At 36.8% G+C, this 20,770-nt stretch overlaps 1 protein-coding gene across 1 annotated transcript in view; it reads right to left on the bottom strand.

Annotated features, from left to right (window-relative positions):
• Positions 1-2,752: 2,752 nt before the first annotated feature.
• LOC143270447 (vomeronasal type-2 receptor 116-like) overlaps positions 2,753-20,770 on the bottom strand; it is a 47,284-nt gene continuing 29,266 nt past the window's right edge. Inside the window, exons 5-6 of the mRNA XM_076560378.1 lie at positions 19,934-20,057; positions 2,753-3,666 (exon numbers count right to left, since the gene is read on the bottom strand). Of these exons, the coding sequence (XP_076416493.1) occupies positions 2,753-3,666; positions 19,934-20,057 (1,038 nt within the window). The remainder of the gene's footprint in view (positions 3,667-19,933; positions 20,058-20,770) is intronic.

Below are 20,770 nucleotides of genomic sequence, written 5' to 3'. Positions count from 1 at the left end.
TCCTCTTAGCCCTGCTTTCATAGTGTTCCATAAGTTTTGTATGAAGTACTTTCATTTTCATTGAATTCTAGGAAATCTTAATTTCTTTCTTTATTTCTTCCTTGACTCATTGGTGATTCACTTGGGCACTGTCCAGTTTCCATGAGGCTTTCTGTAAATTTTGTTGTTGTTGAAATCAAACTTTAAGCCATGGTGGTCCAAAAGGATACAGGAGGCTATTTCAATTTTTTTTTATCCATTGAGATTTGCTTTGTTATCGAGCATGTGGTCGATTTTAGAGAAGGTTCCATGGGGTGCTGAGAAGAAGGTATATTCTTTTGTGTTTCAGTGAAATGTTCTGTATATATCTATTAAGACCATTTGAGCCATAACTTGTGTTAGGTCCCTTATTTCTCTGTTAAGTTTCAATCTGGCAGATTCACCCAGTGGTAAATCGGGGTGTTGAAATCTCCCACTATTAATGTGTGGGGCTTGATGTGCGATTTAACCTTTAGTAATGATTCTTTTGCATATGTGGGGGCTCTTGTGTTTGGGGCATAAATATTCAGAATTAAGACTTTATCTTGATGGATTTTCCCTGTGATAAGTATGAAATGTCCTTGCTGATCTCTTTCAATTGATTTTATTTTAATGTCTATTTTATTAAATATTAGGATAGCTACACCAGCTTGCTTCTTAAGTCTATTTTATTGGAAAGTCTTTTCCCAGCTTTTACTCTGAGGTAGTGTCTGTCTTTAAAGTTGAGGTATGTTTCTTGTATGCAACAGAAGGTTTGATCCTGTTTTTGTATCCATTTTGTCAGCCTATGTCTTTTTATAGGTGAATTGAAACCATTGATATTAATGAATATTAATAACAGTGATTGTTAATTCCTGTTATTTTTGTTGGTAATTGTTGTTTCTCTTCATTGGTGTTTGTTGGTGTGGAATTATCTCTTGCCTGTATTTTCATGGTTGTATCTAACTTCTTTAGGTTGGATTTTTCCTTCTAGTGCTTTCTATAGGGCTGGTTATATGGATAGGTATTGTTTAAATCTGTTTTTATCATGGAATATTTTGTTTGCTCCATTTACAGTGATTGAGAGTTTTGCTGGATATAATAGTTTTGGTTGGCATCTATGGTCTTTTAGTTTCTGTATTAGTTCTGTTCAAGACCTTCTGGCTTTCAGAGTCTCCATTGAGAAGTCAGGTATTTTTCTGATGGGTCTGCCTTTATATGTTATTTGGCCTTTTTCCTTTGCAGCTCTTAATATTATTTCTTTATTCTATATGTTTAGTGGTTTGATTATTATGTGGCAAAGGATCTTTTTTTAGATCCAGTCTATTTGGTGTTCTATTAGCTTCTTGTACCTTCATAGGCATTTCCTTCTTTAAGTTGGGAAAGTTTTCTTCTATGACGTTGTTGAATATATTTTCTATGCCTTTGAGTTGATATTCTTTTCCTTCTTCTATCCCTATTATTCTTAGGTCTTGTCTTTTCATGGTGTCCAAGATTTCCTGGATGTTTTATGTTAAGACTTTTTTGAATTTAGTGTTTTCTTTGACTGATGAATCTGTTTCCTCTATTGTATCTTCAATGCCAGAGATTCTCTCTTCCATCTCTTGCATCTGTTAGTTATGCTTGCATCTGTAGTTCCTGTTTGTTTACTCAGATATTCCATTTCCAGCCTTCCCTCAGTTTGCGTCTACTTTATTGCCTCTATTTCAGTTTCCAAATCGTGGACTTTTTCATTCACCTATTTAATTGCTTTTTCTTGGCTTTCTTTAAGGGATTTACTGATTTCTCCCAATTATTTGTTTGTCTTTTCTTTGAGTTCTTTAAGGGCAGTCTTCATTTCCTCTTTAAAGAGTTCTATCATCTTCTTAAAGTCATTTTAAACGTCTATTTCTTCTGTTTCTTCTGCTTTGGGATGTTCAGGTCTTACTGATGTAGCACCACTAGGTTCTGATGATGCCATATTAGTCTTTATGTTGTTGACTGTATTTTTGTACTGGTGTCTACCCATCCCTTCCTCCATTCCATGAAAGTGCTGTCTGGTTTTAAGGGAGACTCTAAGGGTTCGATTGATACTTTTGGTCTAATGGGAGCTCTTGGTCTAATCCAGACTCTTGGTCAAATCTGTGCTGATGGATTTTGTGTCTCAGGGAGCAGAACTTAGTCCAATGGGCACGAGTGGGCTCTGTCTCAGGGAAGAGCTATTCCCAATGTGTGCAGAGTGGGACCAGTTTTCAAATTCCCAATTGGTGCAGGGTGGGCTTATGTTTCTGGTTTTCACTGGTGTCACACTGGGCAGTTTTCTAGGGAAGGAGGTGGGGGAAGGGGCAGCTGGCTAGTCCCTGGGGCTCCAATGGCATAGAGGAGAGGCACAGGGTGTTCCCTCCAGGGCCTAGGATCTAGGGACCTGGTCTGCCCAGTCCAGAGATGGGACCTTACATGTTCCCAAATGGTTCAAGGTGGACTTGTGGCTCTGGGTTTCACTGGTGTTGCAGGGGGCTGTTCTCTTGGCTGTAATTGAATTTTGAATATGTCTGTTGCCCACAAATTTAGAAGTAACAAGAATACCTAAATGAAGTGAATTTTCAGCAGTAACTTCTATTTGGAAATAGATTGTCTGTATGTGAGACACAGTGAGGGGCTCTTCTACTTTATTTAAATATATATTTCAGAAAATCTTACTGAAAAGTTAAGTAAGTTCAATTTTTACTATAATAAACTAAAGGATTTTATGAAAAACACTCAATTCATTAACCAGTCAATTTTTTCTAGATTGTGTTTTGTTCTTAAAATATTTCAAAGAGTTTTCATCAGGTTTAACAAGAATAATGTAGCACTTTGGGAAAAAGATGCATCCTAACAGCCCTGCACTGGAGGCCAAGATGGAGAAGACCTCCACAGCCACCATGGCCTTGTCCTTGGTGCTGTGGTAGACAGGGAGGAAGGTGACCCAGACACTGCAGAATACCAGCATGCTGAATGTCAGGAACTTGGCTTCATTGAATGTGTCAGGCAGGTTCCTGGCCAGGAAAGCCAGAGTGAAACTCCCTAGGGCCAGGATCCCCAAGTATCCCAGCACACAGTAGAAAGCAGTAAGTGAGCCCTTGTTGCACAAAATGATGATGTGACTCTGTTGAGAGTGTGAATCTGCCTCAATATAGGGAGGTGAGGTTCCCAGCCAGACTCCAAGAAGAATAAGCTGGATCAGGACACAGATGGGGATGACAGAGTTATGGATGCCTGAGACAAGCAGCCTTCTCATTGTCCTTCCTGGCTTCAGGGCTCTAAAGGCCAGAATTACAGTTATAGTTTTAGCCAAAACAGTGGACAGAGCCAGAGTGAACACAAGTACAAATGCAATTTGCTGCAATATGCAGGAGGCTGTGCTTGGGTGGCCAATGAAGAGAAAGGAACATAGAAAACAGAGGAGGAGTGAGATGAGCAGGATGAAGCTGAGCGTCCGGTTATTGGCCTTAACAATGGGTGAGTCTTGGTGTTTGAGAAAGATCCCCAAAACTACAGCTGTGCTGACAGAGAAGCACAGAGCTGTGCAGGCCAGAGCCTTGCCCAGAGAATCTTCAAAGGACAGGAATGTCACTGACTTGGGAAGGCAGTTGTTTCTTTCAGAGTTTGGATACTCTTGAAGTGGGCAAGGGATACATTCTTGCTGATCTATGGGAGGAAATGAATCAACATTTAAGCTTCTATAATTATTTACATTTTGTACTTCAGCCATGAAGAACACTGAGGTTGTGTGTAGCCTTGTTCATTCTGCCTTACTATCATGTCAAGAAGGACACTAACTCTTTAGACATCCCCTTCCTAATGTCTGCCATGAATACCTCATGGTACACCATGTGCTGACAAGTTAATTCTTGTTTTTCTAGGGCAATGAAAATAAAAGTGTAATCTACTTGTTCAATTGAAGTAAAACTGCCAAGTAATCCTTTAAAGAATTCTAAACTTAAGTCACACCAGCTTGATCAGTCTTCAGGTGCTCATGTGTGTAGTCAGAAAGTTTTTTTGTGTCCCCACCTGCTGGCAGTAGGGACAAATCTCTCTCAATCACATCCCTCAAGTAAACACACAGAGGCTTAATAACTATATGGCCATTAACTCAGGCCTACCACTGACTAGCTCTTACACTTAAACTCAGCCCATTTTTGTTAATCGATATGTTACCATGTGTTCTGTGGCTTCACCTGTGTGCTGTTACATGCTGGTCTCTGGACTGCGGGCTGGCCTCTGCTGACTTAGCCTTCCTCTTCCCAGAATTCTTCTTGTTAATTTATCCTGCCTATACATCCTGCCTGGCTACTGGCCAATCAGAATTTTATTTATCAACCAATCAGAGCAACACATTCACAGCATACAGAAAGAGATTCCCCATCACAGATGCATGCCAAAACAGTCAGAAGAACCATGATCCCCTGCTACACCAAAGGCCAAGCTAACAGCAAGAAGGAAAATTTCCAACTTGAACAGGGATTCCCAACTAGGCTAGAAAACTAAAGAGGAAACAGAAACCTGAGAAAGAAAACACCAAACCAATGAGGAGTAACTCAGAATTCAGGGACTAGAACTAATCATTTTAAACCCAGATGCATAAATGCCAGTATATAAATACAATAAACAACAGCTAGAGCAATATGACCCCACAAGAGCCCATCCATCCTTTGACATCAAGACCTTAGTATTACAACATTGCCAAAGCAAAAGAAAATGACATGGAAACAACTTTATTGAATATGATAGAACTCCTTAAGGAGAAATGAAATACTCCTTTAAATAAATCGATGCAAAGCTAATCAAAGAATAAGATGAAATGAACAAATCTCTTAAATAACATCAAGATAGGCAAGAATAGTGTAAGCAGGTAGGGAAAAGTATTTATGGTATGAAAATTGAAATAGAAGCAATAACAAAAACACAAACTGATGGATTTCAAGAAAAGGACAATCTGGGTGAGCAAACATGAACTACAGATACAAGCAGCACCAACATAATGAAAGATATGCAAGGTGTTGAATGCAATAGAAATAGTTTCATTGGGCAATGAAAATACTCAATCTAAAAAACTCCTAACACAAAACATCAAGAAAATCTGGGACACCATGAAATGACCAAATTTAGCAATAACCATAAAAGAAAAAGGAGAAGAATCTCAGCATAAAAACCTAGAAAATACATTTAACAAAATCATAGATGAAATTTTCTATTACTTAAAGAAGGACATGCATACAAAAGAACAAGAAGCTTACCAAAACAACAACAACAAATAGATTAGATAAGAAAAGAAAGTCCCCATGTCACATAATACTCAAAACACTACATGTACAGAACAAAGAAAGACTACTAAAAGCTGAAAGGGAAAAAAAGCTAAGTAAAATATAAAGGCTGGCCTATAAAAATCACACACGACTTCTCAACAAAGATTCCAAACCACAGACTTCAAGAAACAACAGATGAAAGCCCAGACTAATACACCCAGTGAAACCTTCAATCACCATAGATAGAAAAAAAGTCAAATTTAAACAATACCTACCCACAAATCCAGTCCTATAGAAGGTACTCAAAGGAAAACTCTAACCCAAGTTAAATAACACCACAAATACACTAGCAATAGATAATCTTTCACCAGCAAAATCTAAAGAAGGAAACACACACACACACACACACACACAACTATCACCAGCACCAAAAACATAATAACAACAATTACAATCACTGGTCATTAATATCTCTCAACATCAAGGGGCTACATTTCCCCAATAAAAACACACTGGCTGTGTTTTGTATCCATCTACCAGAATGGATACAAAGTAGGATTCACCCTTATATTGTATACAAGAAACATACCTCAACATTAAAGTTAGATATTACCTCAGAGTAAATGATTGAATAAAGATTTTCAAATGGACCTAAGAAGCAAGCTGATGTAACTCTCTTAATATGTAACAGCATAGGTTCAAATCAAAGTTAATCAAAAGAGATGAAGAAGGGAGTTGGTAATTGGAAAAATCCACCAGGATGACATCTTGATTTTGAATATCTATGCCTCAAATGCACATTTGTGGCATTTGTGAAAGACGCATTTCTAAAGCGTACATCACACATCGAGCCCCACACGTTAATAGTTGGGAAACTTCAACACCACACTCTTACCATTGTACAGGCCATCCGGATAGAAACTAAACAAAGAAATAATGGAATTAACAAACATTATGACTCAAATGGACCTATCAGGTATCTACAAAACATTTCACCCAAACACAAAAGAAAATGTCTTCTTAGCACCTCATAGAACCTTCTCCAAAATTGACCATATACTTGGTCATAAAGCAAATCTCTGTAGCTATAAAAAATATTGAAATAACTCTCTGTTTCCTATCAGACCACCATGGATTAAATGAGATAAAGCCTACAAACTTAGGAAAACTTAACAATTCTCTAAAGAATTACCACTGGGTCACGGAAGAAATAAAGAAAGAAATTAAAGCCTTCCTATAATTCAATGAAAATGAACACACAACATATGCAAACTGATGGTACACAAGGAAAGTGGTGCTAAGAGAAAAATTCATAGCACCAATTGCCTTTATAAAGAAATTAGAGAATTTTCATACCAGAAACTTAACAACACACTTGAAAGCTATAGAACAAAGAGAAGAAGGCCTACGCAAGAGGAGTAGGTGGCAAGAAATAAAAGTTAATGCTGAAGTCAATAAATAGAAACAAAGAGAATACAGAGAAATCAATGAAACAAAGAGTTTGTTCTTTGAGAAAATCAGCATGATAGTCAAACCCTTATTAAAACTAACTAAAAAGCAATGAGAAAATATTGAAATTTACAAAATCAGAAACCAAAAGCACGACATAACAGACACTGAGGAAATCCAAAGAATCATTAGGTCATAAATCAGTACTTCACAAATCAGTACTCCACTAATTTGGAAAATCTATAGGAAATGGATAGTTTTCTAGATAGGTACCACATACCAAATTTATATCAAAACAGATAAGCCATATAAATATGCCTATAACTCCCAGGGAAATAGGAATCATCATTAAAAGTATCCCAACCTACAAAAGCCCAGGGCCAGACAGTTTTAGTGCCAAATTCTATCAGACCTTCAAAGAAGAGCTTATACCAATACTCCTCAAATTATTCTACAAAATAGAAACAGAAGGGACATTGTCAATTCATTTGATGAGGGCACAGTCACCCTGATACCTGCAACACACCAAGACTCAAAAAGAAAGAGATTTACAGACCAACTTCTCTCTTTAACTTTGATGCAAAAATACCCAATAAATTACTTGCAAACCAAATCCAAGAATGTATCACAAACATCAGGATCAGGATTAAGTAGGCTTCTTCTCAGAGATGCAGGGCTGATTCAACATACAAAAATCTGTCAGTTCATCCACCACATAAACAAACTGAAAAAAAAAACATACTATCATCTGAATAGATGCTGAAAAAGCCTTTCACAAAATCCAACACCCCTTTCTGATAAAAGTCTTTATGAGATCAGGAATACAAGGAACACACTTAAAGATAATCAAGGCAACATATAGCAAGTTGACAGCCAACATCAAATTAAACTGAAATTCAAAAGATTTCACAAAAATCAGGGACAAGACAAGGTTGTCCACTCTTTCTATATTTACTCAACATAGTACTTGAAGTTCTAGCTAGAGCACTAAGACAACTAAAGGAGACCAAGAGGACACAAATTGGAAAGAAGAAGTCAAACTTTCACTATTTGCTGATGATATGATAGTATACATAAGCGACCCCAAAAAAAATTCTACCATGGAACTCCTCCACCTGATAAACACATTCAGCAGAGTGGCTGGATTCAAAATTAACTAAAAAACCAGTACCCCTTCTTCATACAAAATGATAAAGGGGCTGAGGAAGAAATAAAGGAAACAATCCCCTTTACCATAGTGTGATGATAATGGAGTAACCTCTGAGAGTGTAAGCCAGTAAATTAAATGTTTCTAATTATTAAACTTGGTTTGGTAAAGGTGTCTCTTCATAGTAATTGAAACTCTAAATAAGACAACACAAATTTTATATTCCCTCCCTCTTTCTCTTATTTTCTCCCTCTGTCTTTAGGATAGAAAATGTCCTGAACACACACACACACACACACACACACACACACACACACACACACACACACACCATAAAAGCAGAAATGAAATTAAACAAGCAAAGGAAAAAATTCCCACTAAAGCAAAATGAGAAGAAAAAAAAGTGTACAAACATACAATTGAATTAATTTTTTATTGGCTTTCTAATGATTTGCATGGGGCCTGCCCTCAAATGTGGTTAATACATCCAATAGGACCCCTTTGTGGGAAATTGATTTTATTCTTTAACAACTGAATAATATCCCAATGTCTAAATGTACCAAATGTGCATTATCTATTATCCATTGCTTGATATTTAAGCTCTTTCCAGGCTCTGACTATTCAAAGTAGAGCAGCAATGAACATGGTTGAGTAAGGGTCTCTGTAGTAGGGTGCAGGTCCTTTTGATAGAACCAAAGTGTGGTTTATCTCTATCTAGAGGTAGAATTATTCCCAGCTTCCTGAGGAACCGTCACTGTTTTCATAGGGTCTGTACAAGTCTGCACAACCACTAGTGATGGATAAGTAAACATTCTCCCTTCTGCAGACCTTTGCCAGAGAATACTGTCATTTGTTTTTTGACTTTGCAATCCTGTAGTTTTGATCTGTATTTCCTAGTGACTAGAGATGTTGAACATTTTTGAGTGTTTCCCAGCCAATTCAGTTTTATCTTTTAGAAAACTCTGCTTCCTTCTGTACTCCATTTTAACTCTCTTGTATTTTGATGTTCAGTTCTCTTTTGAGTTCTTTACACATTTTATATATTAGTCATCTCTCAGAAATATAATTGGTAGAAATATTTTCCAACTTAGTAGAATGTAACTTTGCTCAATTCTGGTGTCCTTGTTATACAGAACCACTTCCACACCATGAGGTCCTATATATTAATTGATGTTCTTAGTGATTGTGCTAATGATATTCTCTCCAGAAGGTCATTCCTGTGAAAATTGGTTTAAGGACACTCCCCACTTTCTCCTCTATGAGGTTCAATGTATCTGGCCTTATGGTGAAGTTATTGATCCATCTGCAGTTTACTTTTGTGCAGAATAATTAGTATGTGTCTAATTGCATTCTTCTACATGCAGTCATCCAGTTAGATGAGCATCATTTTTTGAAGATGCTATTCTTTTTTCAGTGTGTATTTTCGGGTTCTTCATAAAATGTCAGGTGTCCATATGTGTGTGGATTTATGTCTGGGTCTTCAATTCAATTCCCTTGGCTTATATGTTTGTTTTTATGCCAATACCATTCTTTTTTTATTACTTTAACCCTATAGTAAAACTTAGAACTGGGATAATAATACCTCCATCACATTTTAATTATTCATGAATGTTTCAGCAACATCCAAATTCTTCATCCAAACTCTGCATCCAGTCGGATGTATCCTCGCACTTCAGGCATCAGTAAGGACCCACATGCTTTACAAAAGCCCAGGCCATTCTTTGCATTTTATTTCATTACATATAAGCCATTTTCAACTTCTAGACATAACAAACTTATATATAATCTATTTTGCCACAATTTGCATTGTGTATATGAATATTAGGAGTAATAAAACATCTACATGTCCAAATATTATCAAAAATGCCAATTATATCACAGATACAGACAGTATATTCTCTCCAAATACACCAGTCTGGTAGAAATGTTTGCCAATGAGTATTACCTAATAAAATTCAGGACACAGACTGTAAAAGAACATTCCTTATATTCATAGAGTAATTTAAGCAGTTGAAAGAAGACACAAACAGTTTAATAACACTAAAGAGAAATAACTCAAGGAGAATCAATGCCATAGTGATGCCCAAGAAAACACAAACATAAACCTGAAGTAAATGCTGAAGACAATGCAAGACTTGTACATGGAATTCAACAAAGAAATAGAAAGCGTGATGAAGACTAAAGCTGAAATAAGGACAGGAGTGAAAAAAACACATAGTCCAGCCAGAAACTCCAGGACAGCCTTCCATGTCTGAGGAAACAAGCAGAAAGGAGAAGTTAGGATCCAAGTTAGAATAGAGGATAAAAAATAATCAAGAAATATGAAAAATTGAAACAGGAAAGGAAGTGTTTGGTGCTTTGAGAAAACTGAATCTATACATTATTGGCATAGATGATGGTGAAGAATTCCAGGTCAATGACATAGACCAGTTTTTCAATAAGGTCAGTTTCATAGAAGAAGAGTTACTGAAACCATGGAAAGATATATCCAAATATATAGAGGAAGCACAGAGTATACCAATAGACAAGACCAGAAAAGAAAATCCCTACAGTTTATTATTACTAAAACACTAACAAAGAAAAATATTTTAGAATAAATTTTAATTATCACTTAAAAAACATAATAAGAAGGTATGCTGAAAGCTGCAAGAGGAAAACAAAAGACAAGGCAAATATAAATGAAAATCCAAGAGAAGAGAAGCTGATTTCTAAATGGAGTCCATGAGAGCCAGAAAAGCCTAGAGCAAAGCATGTCAAGTCCTGAAAGACTATATGGGCCAGCCTAGAGAAATGTACCCAGCAAAAATAACTGCCTAACTGAAGGAAAAATACAAACATTCCAAGATTTAAACGGCCTACAACATCATATCCACCAAACCAGAACTAAGGAAAATACACGAAGTTATATGTTAGACTGAAGAGAGCAATGAATACAGCAGAGATGGTGGAAAGAAATAAGAAGACATAATTATTACAACATGAAACACCACTGCGACCACAGAAAACAACAAATTTCAACAGCAGAGTGACCGCAATAACACAAGTTTCTACAATATCTTAAATATCAATGGCCTCAATTCTTCATTTAAAAATGTGGACTAGCTGAATGGATCATAAAACAAAATCTATCTGCATCTTCTCTTCAAGAAACATACCTTGATTTTGAAGATAAACACCACCTTAAAATAAAATGACAGACAAAATACTCTAGTTACATACGTTCAGGAAGGAAGCATGCATGTGACCATGACATCCGACAAAGTAGATTTTAATTTAAAATTAATTAGAAAAAGTAAAACAGGAAACTACATTCTAATCAAGGGAAGAGCAATCAAAAAAGACATTACAGCTCTACACATACATGCATCCAATTCTGGGGCAGCTAATTTTATAAAAATTGTACTGCTGTGTTTAGTGACACCATAACAACAATCTACTAATAGTGTGTGAATTCAAAAGCCCACTTTCTCCAACAAACAGGTTATCTGGGAAAAAATAAAGAGAAATATATCACAATTAAGTCACATCTAAAATTTCCTGGACTCAACAGATATCTACATAGTATCCCCCAGAAACTGCAAAGAAAATTTATTCTACTCTTTAACACATGGGAGCGCTTCAAAAATAGACCAAATCATGGAACACAAAACAGGTATTTACAAATTCAAAAATATTGAAATACCTGTCCTATCTTATCCCAATACAACAAAACTTAAGCTTGACAGCAAATATATCTGTAGTAAATACACAGACTGCTTGGAGATGAAACAACTCGGTACTTACTGACGAATGAGTCAAAGAAGAAATCAAGACAGAAATAAAAAAATTCCTGGAACTAAATGAAAATGAAAACACAAACCAACAAAACTCCTGGGATACATTGAAAAGTGTTTTACAAGGGAAATTTACAGCTCTAAGTGCCTATGTTAAAAGTATCAGATGGAACACAAGTAGATGGCTTAATGATGCAACTCAAAAATTGGAAAAACAAAAAATGCAAACACAAGCCAAAATAATGGCAAGAAATAATAAAATCTGTAGCATGAGTGTTAAAGAGTCTTATTAATAAAAACAAACCTGAGGCCAGTTATTGGGGTAAATGCTGGAAGATCAGAGAAGCAGAACAAGCCACAGCTTCCTCAACTCGACAGTTCCTCAGCTGATCCTGTTTCCTCAGACAGGAAGCTTCTGTGTCCTCATTCCAATGGCTCTCAGATGAAATGCTGCTAGAAGCCTAAAAGCTTAACCAGCCAAATGCTTCTAGTTTCTGGCCCTCATGCTTTATGTACCTTTCTGTTTTCTACCATCACTCCCTGGGATTAAAGACTTGCTTTCTGGGATTAAAGGCGTGAGTCACCATGCTTGGCTGTATCCTTGAATACATGAATTTCTGCCTCTGGAATGCTAGGATTAAAGGCATGTGCTACCACTGCCTATCCTCTATGTTTAATATTGTGGATATTCTGTCTATGACCCCAGATAAGTTTATTAGGGTGCACAATATTTCGCGGAACACAATACCACCACAAAAATCAGAGCAGAAATAAATGAAATAGAAACAAAGAAAACAATACAAAGAAGCAACCAACATAAGAACTGACTCTTTGAGGAGATAAATAAAAACAGACACTTGGTTCAAGTAGCCCAAAGAAAGAAATAGAGGAGTCAGATTAAGAAATCAGAAATAACCAAAAAAAAAAAAAAAAAAAGAAAGAAAGATCAGAAATGACAGGGAAATATTACAACAAACACCAAGAAGCATAGACTATTGTAAAGAAATATTATAAAAAAACAAGAGAAAATCTGTATTCCAGTATTCTTGAAAAACTATATGAAATGGATAAGTTTCTAGATTCGGCCAAACCATTAAAAAATCACAATACCAAGTCAACAAGCTAAACAAACACATAATACACAGCAGATTGAAACAACAATAAATTCCTTCCAGCTATAAAAATGTCCAGGTCCAGATGAACTGACAGCAGAATTCCACTAGACATTCAAAGAATATATACAGTCAGACCTTCTTAAAATATTTAAAAAATAGAAGAGAAGGATTATTTCCAAGCTCCCTTAGAAAGCCATTTTCATTCTAATACCAAAACCAGGGAATGTCCCAACAAAAACAAGAAAACCACATGCCATTATCCCTGAGAAACATAGACTCAATAAAATGGTTGCAAGTAGAATACAGACTCACATCAAAACTATTGTATACCATGACTAAGATAGTCTTATCATTGAAATGTAGGAATAGTTCAACATATTTAACTCAATAAATGTAAAATCCACATAAATGGATTATAGACAGAAGTCACATGAACATCTCAATAGATGAAAAACGGTGACAAAATTCAACTCCCTTTATCATAAATGTTCTAGACAACATACAGAAAGAGGGAACATAACTCAACACAATTAAAGCAATATATAAGAAACCCATAGGCAATATCATTCTCAATGGAGAAAAACTTAAAACAATTCCACTGAAGTAAGAAATCAGACAACTAAGTCCACCACTCCCACTCTTTTTCAATATTTCAAAGTATTAGCTGGAGCAATAAGGCAAGATAAGTAAGTTAAAGGAATACAAAGAGAGAAAGAAGTCAAACTATCCCTATTTGCAGATGATATGGTATTATACACTAGAGATCCCCCCAAAATATACCACAAAAATTCTTGAAATGATTAACAAATACAACTATGTGACAGGATACAGAATCATCTTGCACAAATCAATGTCCTTTTTTATACACTAACAACAAACATAGGAAGGAGAGCATGGACAGACTCCCATTCACAATTTTCCTAAAGAAAATAAATTACTTAGGAATAAATCTAAGCAAGGAAGCAAAGGACTTTGACAGGAGAACTTATAACCCCTGAAAAAAACATTAAAGACAGTAGAAAATTAAAAGACATTCCACCCTGTGATCACTGATTGGGAGAATTAAGTTTATGAAGATGAATTTTCTACTGAAAGCTATTCATAAATTCAATGCAAACCCAATCAAAATCTTGATCTCATTTGTTGCAGATAGAAAAAACTATACCAAAATTCAACACACCAAGGAGACCAAAATAATACTGAATAAGAAATAACTATGACAGAAGGATTGCCATTTTGAATTTTATGATATATTACAGAGGCATAGTAAAAAAAAAAAAATCACGAAAACTTGCCGGAAGCCATTCCCTGGTGGTGGATGGGTCCTGCGGAGGATGTAAGGAGTCCGCAGGAGAATGAAGTGAGCCAGGCCATTGTGGTCGGGAGAATCTTGCAGCCTGACTGACTAGTAGCCAGAGTGTTTCTTTATTTATTCAGAATTTAGTTAGCAGGGATAAATTCATGATGTTCCAAACATAGATCATATTATTTTTGTTTTTGACATATGTTTCACTTCCTTTTGCTCATCTTTTAGTCACCATTAATAAACTATGACAGAACAGAGTTATCATTTCCAGTCATTTCCCCTCAAGTTTTGACATCATTAATAGAGTTATCATTCTTACTCATAAATGCCATAACCTAATTTTTGAGAATCTAGAGGAATATGACCGCATGTGCTCAGGCTGGTTGTTTTGGTTACTTCAAGGACATTAGACCAAAACAAAATCTTCAACCACCCTGGGCATTTTGTCATGTCCCAAGCAGTGGTCAGAGTACCCAGGAAAAATCCTCAGGCTAAAGCTGCTGCAGTTATTATTCAAATTCTGGCATAATACAATCAATGTTCACATTTATATCCTTATAGAATTCGTCTAGAGTTCTAATCCTGGCATTCTGTTATTCCTTGGTCATGTGACATTTATAGTGGCTCTACATGAGCTAACTTCTAAGAAAGGGAGGTCCTAACACCTCATACTTTTTTATCATCTTTCCACTCCACACTTCGCTCATCCATATGTCTCTATGTAGGGCAGACTTGTGTGGTGGTATTGTGTTCTCCAAAATATTGTGTAACGAATAAACTTATCTGGGGTCAGAGAACAGAAAAGCCACTAGATACTTAGGATAGGCAGTGGTAGCACACACCTTTAATCCTAGCATTCCAGAGGCAGAAATCCATCTGTTTAAGACCACATTGGAAACAGCCAGACATGGTGACACATGCCTTTAATCCCAAGAAGTGAGCCTTTAACCCCAGGGTATGATGGATAAAACAGAATGATATATAAGGCTTGAAGACCAGAAACTAGAAGCATTTGGCTGGTTAAGCTTTCAAGCTTCTAGCAGCAGTTCAGCAGAGACCCATTCTGGATGAAGACTGAGAAGCTTCCAGTCTGAGGAAACAAGATCAGCTGAGGAACTGTCAAGGTGAGGAAGCTGTGGCTTGTTCTGTTTCTCTGATCTTCCAGTATTCACTCCAATAACTGGCCTCAGGTTTGATTTTATCAATAAGAATTTTTAAGACTCCTGCTACAGAGTTGTATGCCACATAAATGTCTGAGTGTACAGTGTGAAGAGACTTATAATCTGAACTGTGGCCAACTCCTCTAGCCCACCAGATCTTCTTGACCTTTTTGAATTTACTTTGTTTTGAATATCTTGTTCCAGTGTAAGTACAGAGACAGATGTTTCAAGAATATCTCATAGCCTCATGAAGAGACCTCTGGCTTCTTCTTTATGTGTCACAACCTCCAAAGCATAAGAAAGACCTTCAAGTAGATAAGGATATCTCCCTCAAAGTCAGGGGGGGTAGTATGTTCAGGACTTTCCTGGGTAAGCTTAGAAGCAGCATTCCTTGGAGTAGGCATAATTGATTCATATGGAATTTTCCATAAGTCCAACATCCCCAAATTGTACAAATATTAAAAGTACCCCAAGTATGTAACAAGTGGAGATGAAAACCAAAGGTGACATGGCAGTCATCATGTGGCTCAGATCTGCTGGATCTTTGTCAAGCAGCTGTGCTGGATTTATGACTTCTGCCATTACATTGAGATATGGCTGTGCCAAAAACAACCACAAAATAATATGGCACTGGCAGAAAAATATACCTGTAGATCAATACATAAATCCAAATCCCAAATTTGAGCACCTGTTAGATTAGTCATTTAATATTCAATAAAGACACTAAAAACAAGATTGAGAATTGAAAGCATCATGAAGACATGTTCTTTGAAAAACTGGAGTTCCACAAGTAGAAAAATGTAATTACGCCCATATCTAGCACCGTTGCAAATTGTAACTCCAAAGGATCAAAGACCTGTACCTGAAAACAGGAACACTGAAAGTGTTAGAAGAAAATATAGGCAAAAGTCTCCGTGATCCAGGTTCAGGAAAAGACTTTCTGAATAGGACTCCGTTTGAATAAGAATTAATGCTAACAACTGAAAAGTAGGACTTCATGAAATAAAATGCCTCTTTATAGCCAAAGAAACAGTCAACTGAGTGGGGATAAAGCCTGCAGAATGGGAGAGAATCTTTGTCGGGTATATATCTGACAGTGGATTGATATCCAGAATATACAAGGAAGTGAAAAAAAAAGTCTTATAAAACAAATGACCTATTCTATAAGAAATGATCCTGGCATCTGAAAAGAGATTTTCAGTTGGAAATAAAATGGCTAATTAATAATTCAATAAAGTCTGCCATCCTTAGCAATTATGGAAACATTAATGAAAACAACTTTAGATTTCATGTTACCACAGGAAGAATATAAAGGTCCACAGAACAACTGACAAATGCTTGAGTGACACAGCGGAAAAGGAAAACCTCATTCATTTATGGTGGGATTGTAGCTGGGGCAGCCACTGTGGAAATCAGCATGGAGAAAGTAATTCTGCCATATGACCCAGCAATCCCACTCCTTGTCTTACGTCCCTAGGACTCCACATCCTGCTCCATAGGTATCTGCTCTGCATGTGCAATGTGGCTTTGTTTAAAGTAGTTAGGAAATAGAAAAACTTCTAAATAATCTAGAACTGACTAGTGGATAATAAAACTGTGATACACATAATCCATGGAAACCATTTGAGTATAAAGAAAAATGAAATCATAAACACTGTGGATATATGGGTGGAACTAGAAAAGATTATATTGAGTCAAACAACCCTGACCCACCAAGACAAATGTCACATGTTCTTTCTCATCTGAGGCTCCTATCTCCAAATCTTCAGATGTGAGTACATGTCCTGGAGAAACTGCAGAAGACAGGAAACTGAGCAGGACCACTGCAGGAGCTGGGGAATAACAGAATGGAATAGCAAAGAAGAGATGACCAGAAGGCTGACATGCAAAAGAGGGAGACCCTAATAGTGGAGGTAAGAGAGAGATAAATACAGGTGAGGGAGGGAAGAGACTGAAATAACAATAAGGATGTCCAGAATAAGTGATGTGATCAAAAAGGAAAAAAGGGATGAGGGAACTTTAGGGAAGAGGAAGGGAAGTAAATACAGAACAAGGAGGGAGGTGGTAAAATATCAGTAAGGATGTCTGAAAACCACAGAGTCTCATAACATTACTATAACTAGAAAAACCCTACAATACCATTAATTCTCTTTATACTGATACATATAGCTTTAATAAACCTTTCTCCTCTGGGCTGATGCTCGTCTCTCCAAGAACAAGGCTATAAACACAAACCCAACACCAGACATGAGAAACTTCCTTTGGAGTTGTTGTCAAGGGTTAGTGAAGGGGTTCCCAAAGCATACCGCCTATCACTGCTGCCCTTGTTCATCCTGCAGAGTTGAAAAGTGAGTCCCTACTGCTGATGACACCATGTATTTCAGAAACAGAGCACAGAGACCCTTGAGGTGGAACTTATATGAATGCCCTTTCTCTGAGTACTGGCTTTCACAGTACCAGAAGACATCATGCAAGCTTCCAAATGATGGAGACAACCAACAGTCCCAGCCTGTTATGTCCACTAAGAGTCATATCAAATGACCAGCATAGCACAAAACCCTGAGGGTGTGGTAGTGGCATGCATACCTTGACAGTATTCAACAGTTCTTTAACTAGGACCCACTCAACAATAAAGAAACCATTCCTATGCCTGAAACCTAAGTACTCTGTGATAGTGAAGTCATGATTATTACTAATTTACTAGACCAGCATGATCTGTAACAGCAATCTGTAAATGTTTGCCCTGATTCCCACAGATAATTGTAGTCTGTACTCCCCAGCAAGAAAACTTCTCTTTATAACACATGAGACCATTACGGACCTATCAATCAAATGCAGAGTTGTGGAGGGCACCTCCAGTGGATAAATCTCCAATACCATTCCCAAACCTAAGGCTCACAGATCATTTCAGATTAGGGTGTGGAAAGATCATAATAAACGAAAGTTCAGGGGTTTGTCTGTGAGATTGTGTCTCCTAGTAACATCATAAGCTAAACCCATACATAAGTCCTACAAACATGACCACCTAGATATGTGGAACTGACCAGAGACAAAAGGGGCAGACATGACAAAGTATTCAGGAGAATGATCACAATGTCCCAACCCTACCCAAAGAACAGGATGCAAATACAAAATGTTGAGAGGGGGAGAAATGGTCTTCCCCAGGGAAGAGCAGAGTTTGTCACTCAAAACAAAATGGTCAGCCATAAAAACATATATTCAAGTAATGTCATACATAACAATCCAGTTATATTAGTAAATCATATGTATACATATATAATTGTAATCCAATCAATTAAAAAAGGCTGTAAAGTGAAAGAGAGTAATAAGATGTATATGACACATTTCACATCAAGGAAAATGAAAGAAAAATAACACAATGTCATTATAATTTCAAAATCAAAGGAAAAGGAAACAAAAAACAAATGCTTGATATAGCAATTGCTCTAAGAATCAGGGTAGATGTTAGTATAATATATAACTCTGTAGAGAAAAGGGCTTACCATGCAAACCGGACAACCTGAGTTTGAACTCTAAACATGTCAAAGTCAAGTAAGATGCCCCAGCTCCACAAAGGTGTCCTGTGTTCTCCATATGTCAGCTATGGCACATACATGCATGCACACATGCACACACACACACACACACACACACACACACATATCAAAATAATCAGAAAGAGTTATTTTAATGACCTTTTCTTTATCTGAAGACGTCCAGTAAGGAATTAGATATTTCCAGTTATCCTGCCCTTATGATGATGACAATCACAGCGCGCTCTGCCAATAATTTCACCTATGGTAACATTAGCTTTCAGAAAACTAAATTCTATTTAATTAATCTCCCCGACTTTTATTTTGTTGTGATAACATATTCCATTTGTTATACAGTTCCTTAAGTGTTGGTTTTATTGAAGACAGTAGTTAAGTAGTAGATTGTCATCATTATTAGAATTTCATATTCTACTTTCACCAATTTTTCTTTATGTTATTCTTCCTTATTTAAATTGTAATATAATTACCTCATTACCTCTCTTCTCATTTTCCCTCTAATCCCTCTCCTGGACTCAACATAGTCTTATTTTCTGTTAAATTTATTCCTCTTTTTCATTAATTGTTGATTTGTGTGTGTGCATGAATGCATGTATTCCTAAATACCATCTGTTATGTCTATATAATACTAGCTGTATATATGATCTCAGGGCTGACCATCATCCTAGACAAAGGTCAACAGCTGTACCTTCCTTTACAAAGACTTGTTTTGCATACTATGTTTAATATTCCAAATGACAATTCTAAATGTTGTAAAACTTAATTCTTTATATGGTACATTTAGGAAACAGCCCCACATGCACTTTTCCAGGACTTATTTTCAGGAAAGAATCACTGGATTAATTATTCAAGGAATACACATGCATCCTGGACACTTGCACACCTCATATTGTCTGGCAGTACATAGCATGAATCACTGCAAAGAGCTAAAATGAAACTATCAAGTAATGAAAGGCAGTTTGGGGAAGTAGGGATGCAGATGACACAATAACATGAAGACTGCCACTCAAATGTTCACACATTGTGTGGCATCAGCACTGATTACTAATGAATATGGGGATGAGTGGAAAAGATATGGAGAACGGTGCTGCATCACAACACCACGGTCATGTTTTAGTTTTCTACTTCTACATTCACAAGCAGATTGAGGAAAGTATTAATTCTCTACCTGTCTGGTTGGAAATGTAACTCTCTGGACAAAGCATACAAGAAAAACAGCAGATTGGTCTTTCATCTTCTAAAATTTTCCAGAAACCTGGACCACAGCTCTGTGTACATACAGATTGAGGAGTCTGAGGACAAAACAGAAAAAAAATCATCATATTCTGTGCATCAGTCACAGCCTTAAAATATTTTTAAGGCAAACTACCTAAACTGCAAGCAGACTCTGAAAATTGTACATATTTATGAGGCACTGTGATGTATCCATACGGTAGTGTAGAATGTCGAGTTGAAGTCATCACACTTCCCGATGCTGAAAGTTCAAAATTTCATTATGGTGTCCCAACTGTGACTAACTTCTGCTGGCTTTTGTGAAATGTGTAGGACATCTATATATTCTCTCCTGTGAGGCAGAAAGCCAGATATCCTTCCTTGTATGAATTATGGAACAGCTGAGTTGTCAGACATAAACCCAGACACATTTCTCTATCAATTTTTACCTTTACCTTCCCAGCTTGTAGTCACAACCATTCAGTCTGATTCACATTTCCCATGAAAGAAGGTATGGCCATTTGTGGATGGCCACAGCTTTTCCTGACACCATCATATGTTGATAGTCCATAGATGCTGAATTATGATCCATTACTGTGACTTTTATCCTTGACTCCCCCTATTCAGAATAGTGCTAAGTTTTTTGTTCCAAACATTAGTGGCATCATTACTTAGAATTTTCATCAATTGCCTTCGTAGTTAATCACTTAATAACTATACTTCTGAGAGTCTACCAGTGCAGATTAGACTAAGAGGTGAGTCTACTTTCATAGCTGATCACCCCAGCCTCCAG

This window comes from Peromyscus maniculatus, chromosome 23 (genome assembly GCF_049852395.1).
Source record: "Peromyscus maniculatus bairdii isolate BWxNUB_F1_BW_parent chromosome 23, HU_Pman_BW_mat_3.1, whole genome shotgun sequence".
Lineage (NCBI taxonomy): Eukaryota > Metazoa > Chordata > Mammalia > Rodentia > Cricetidae > Peromyscus > Peromyscus maniculatus.
This window is presented reverse-complemented; position numbering and strand designations above follow the sequence as displayed.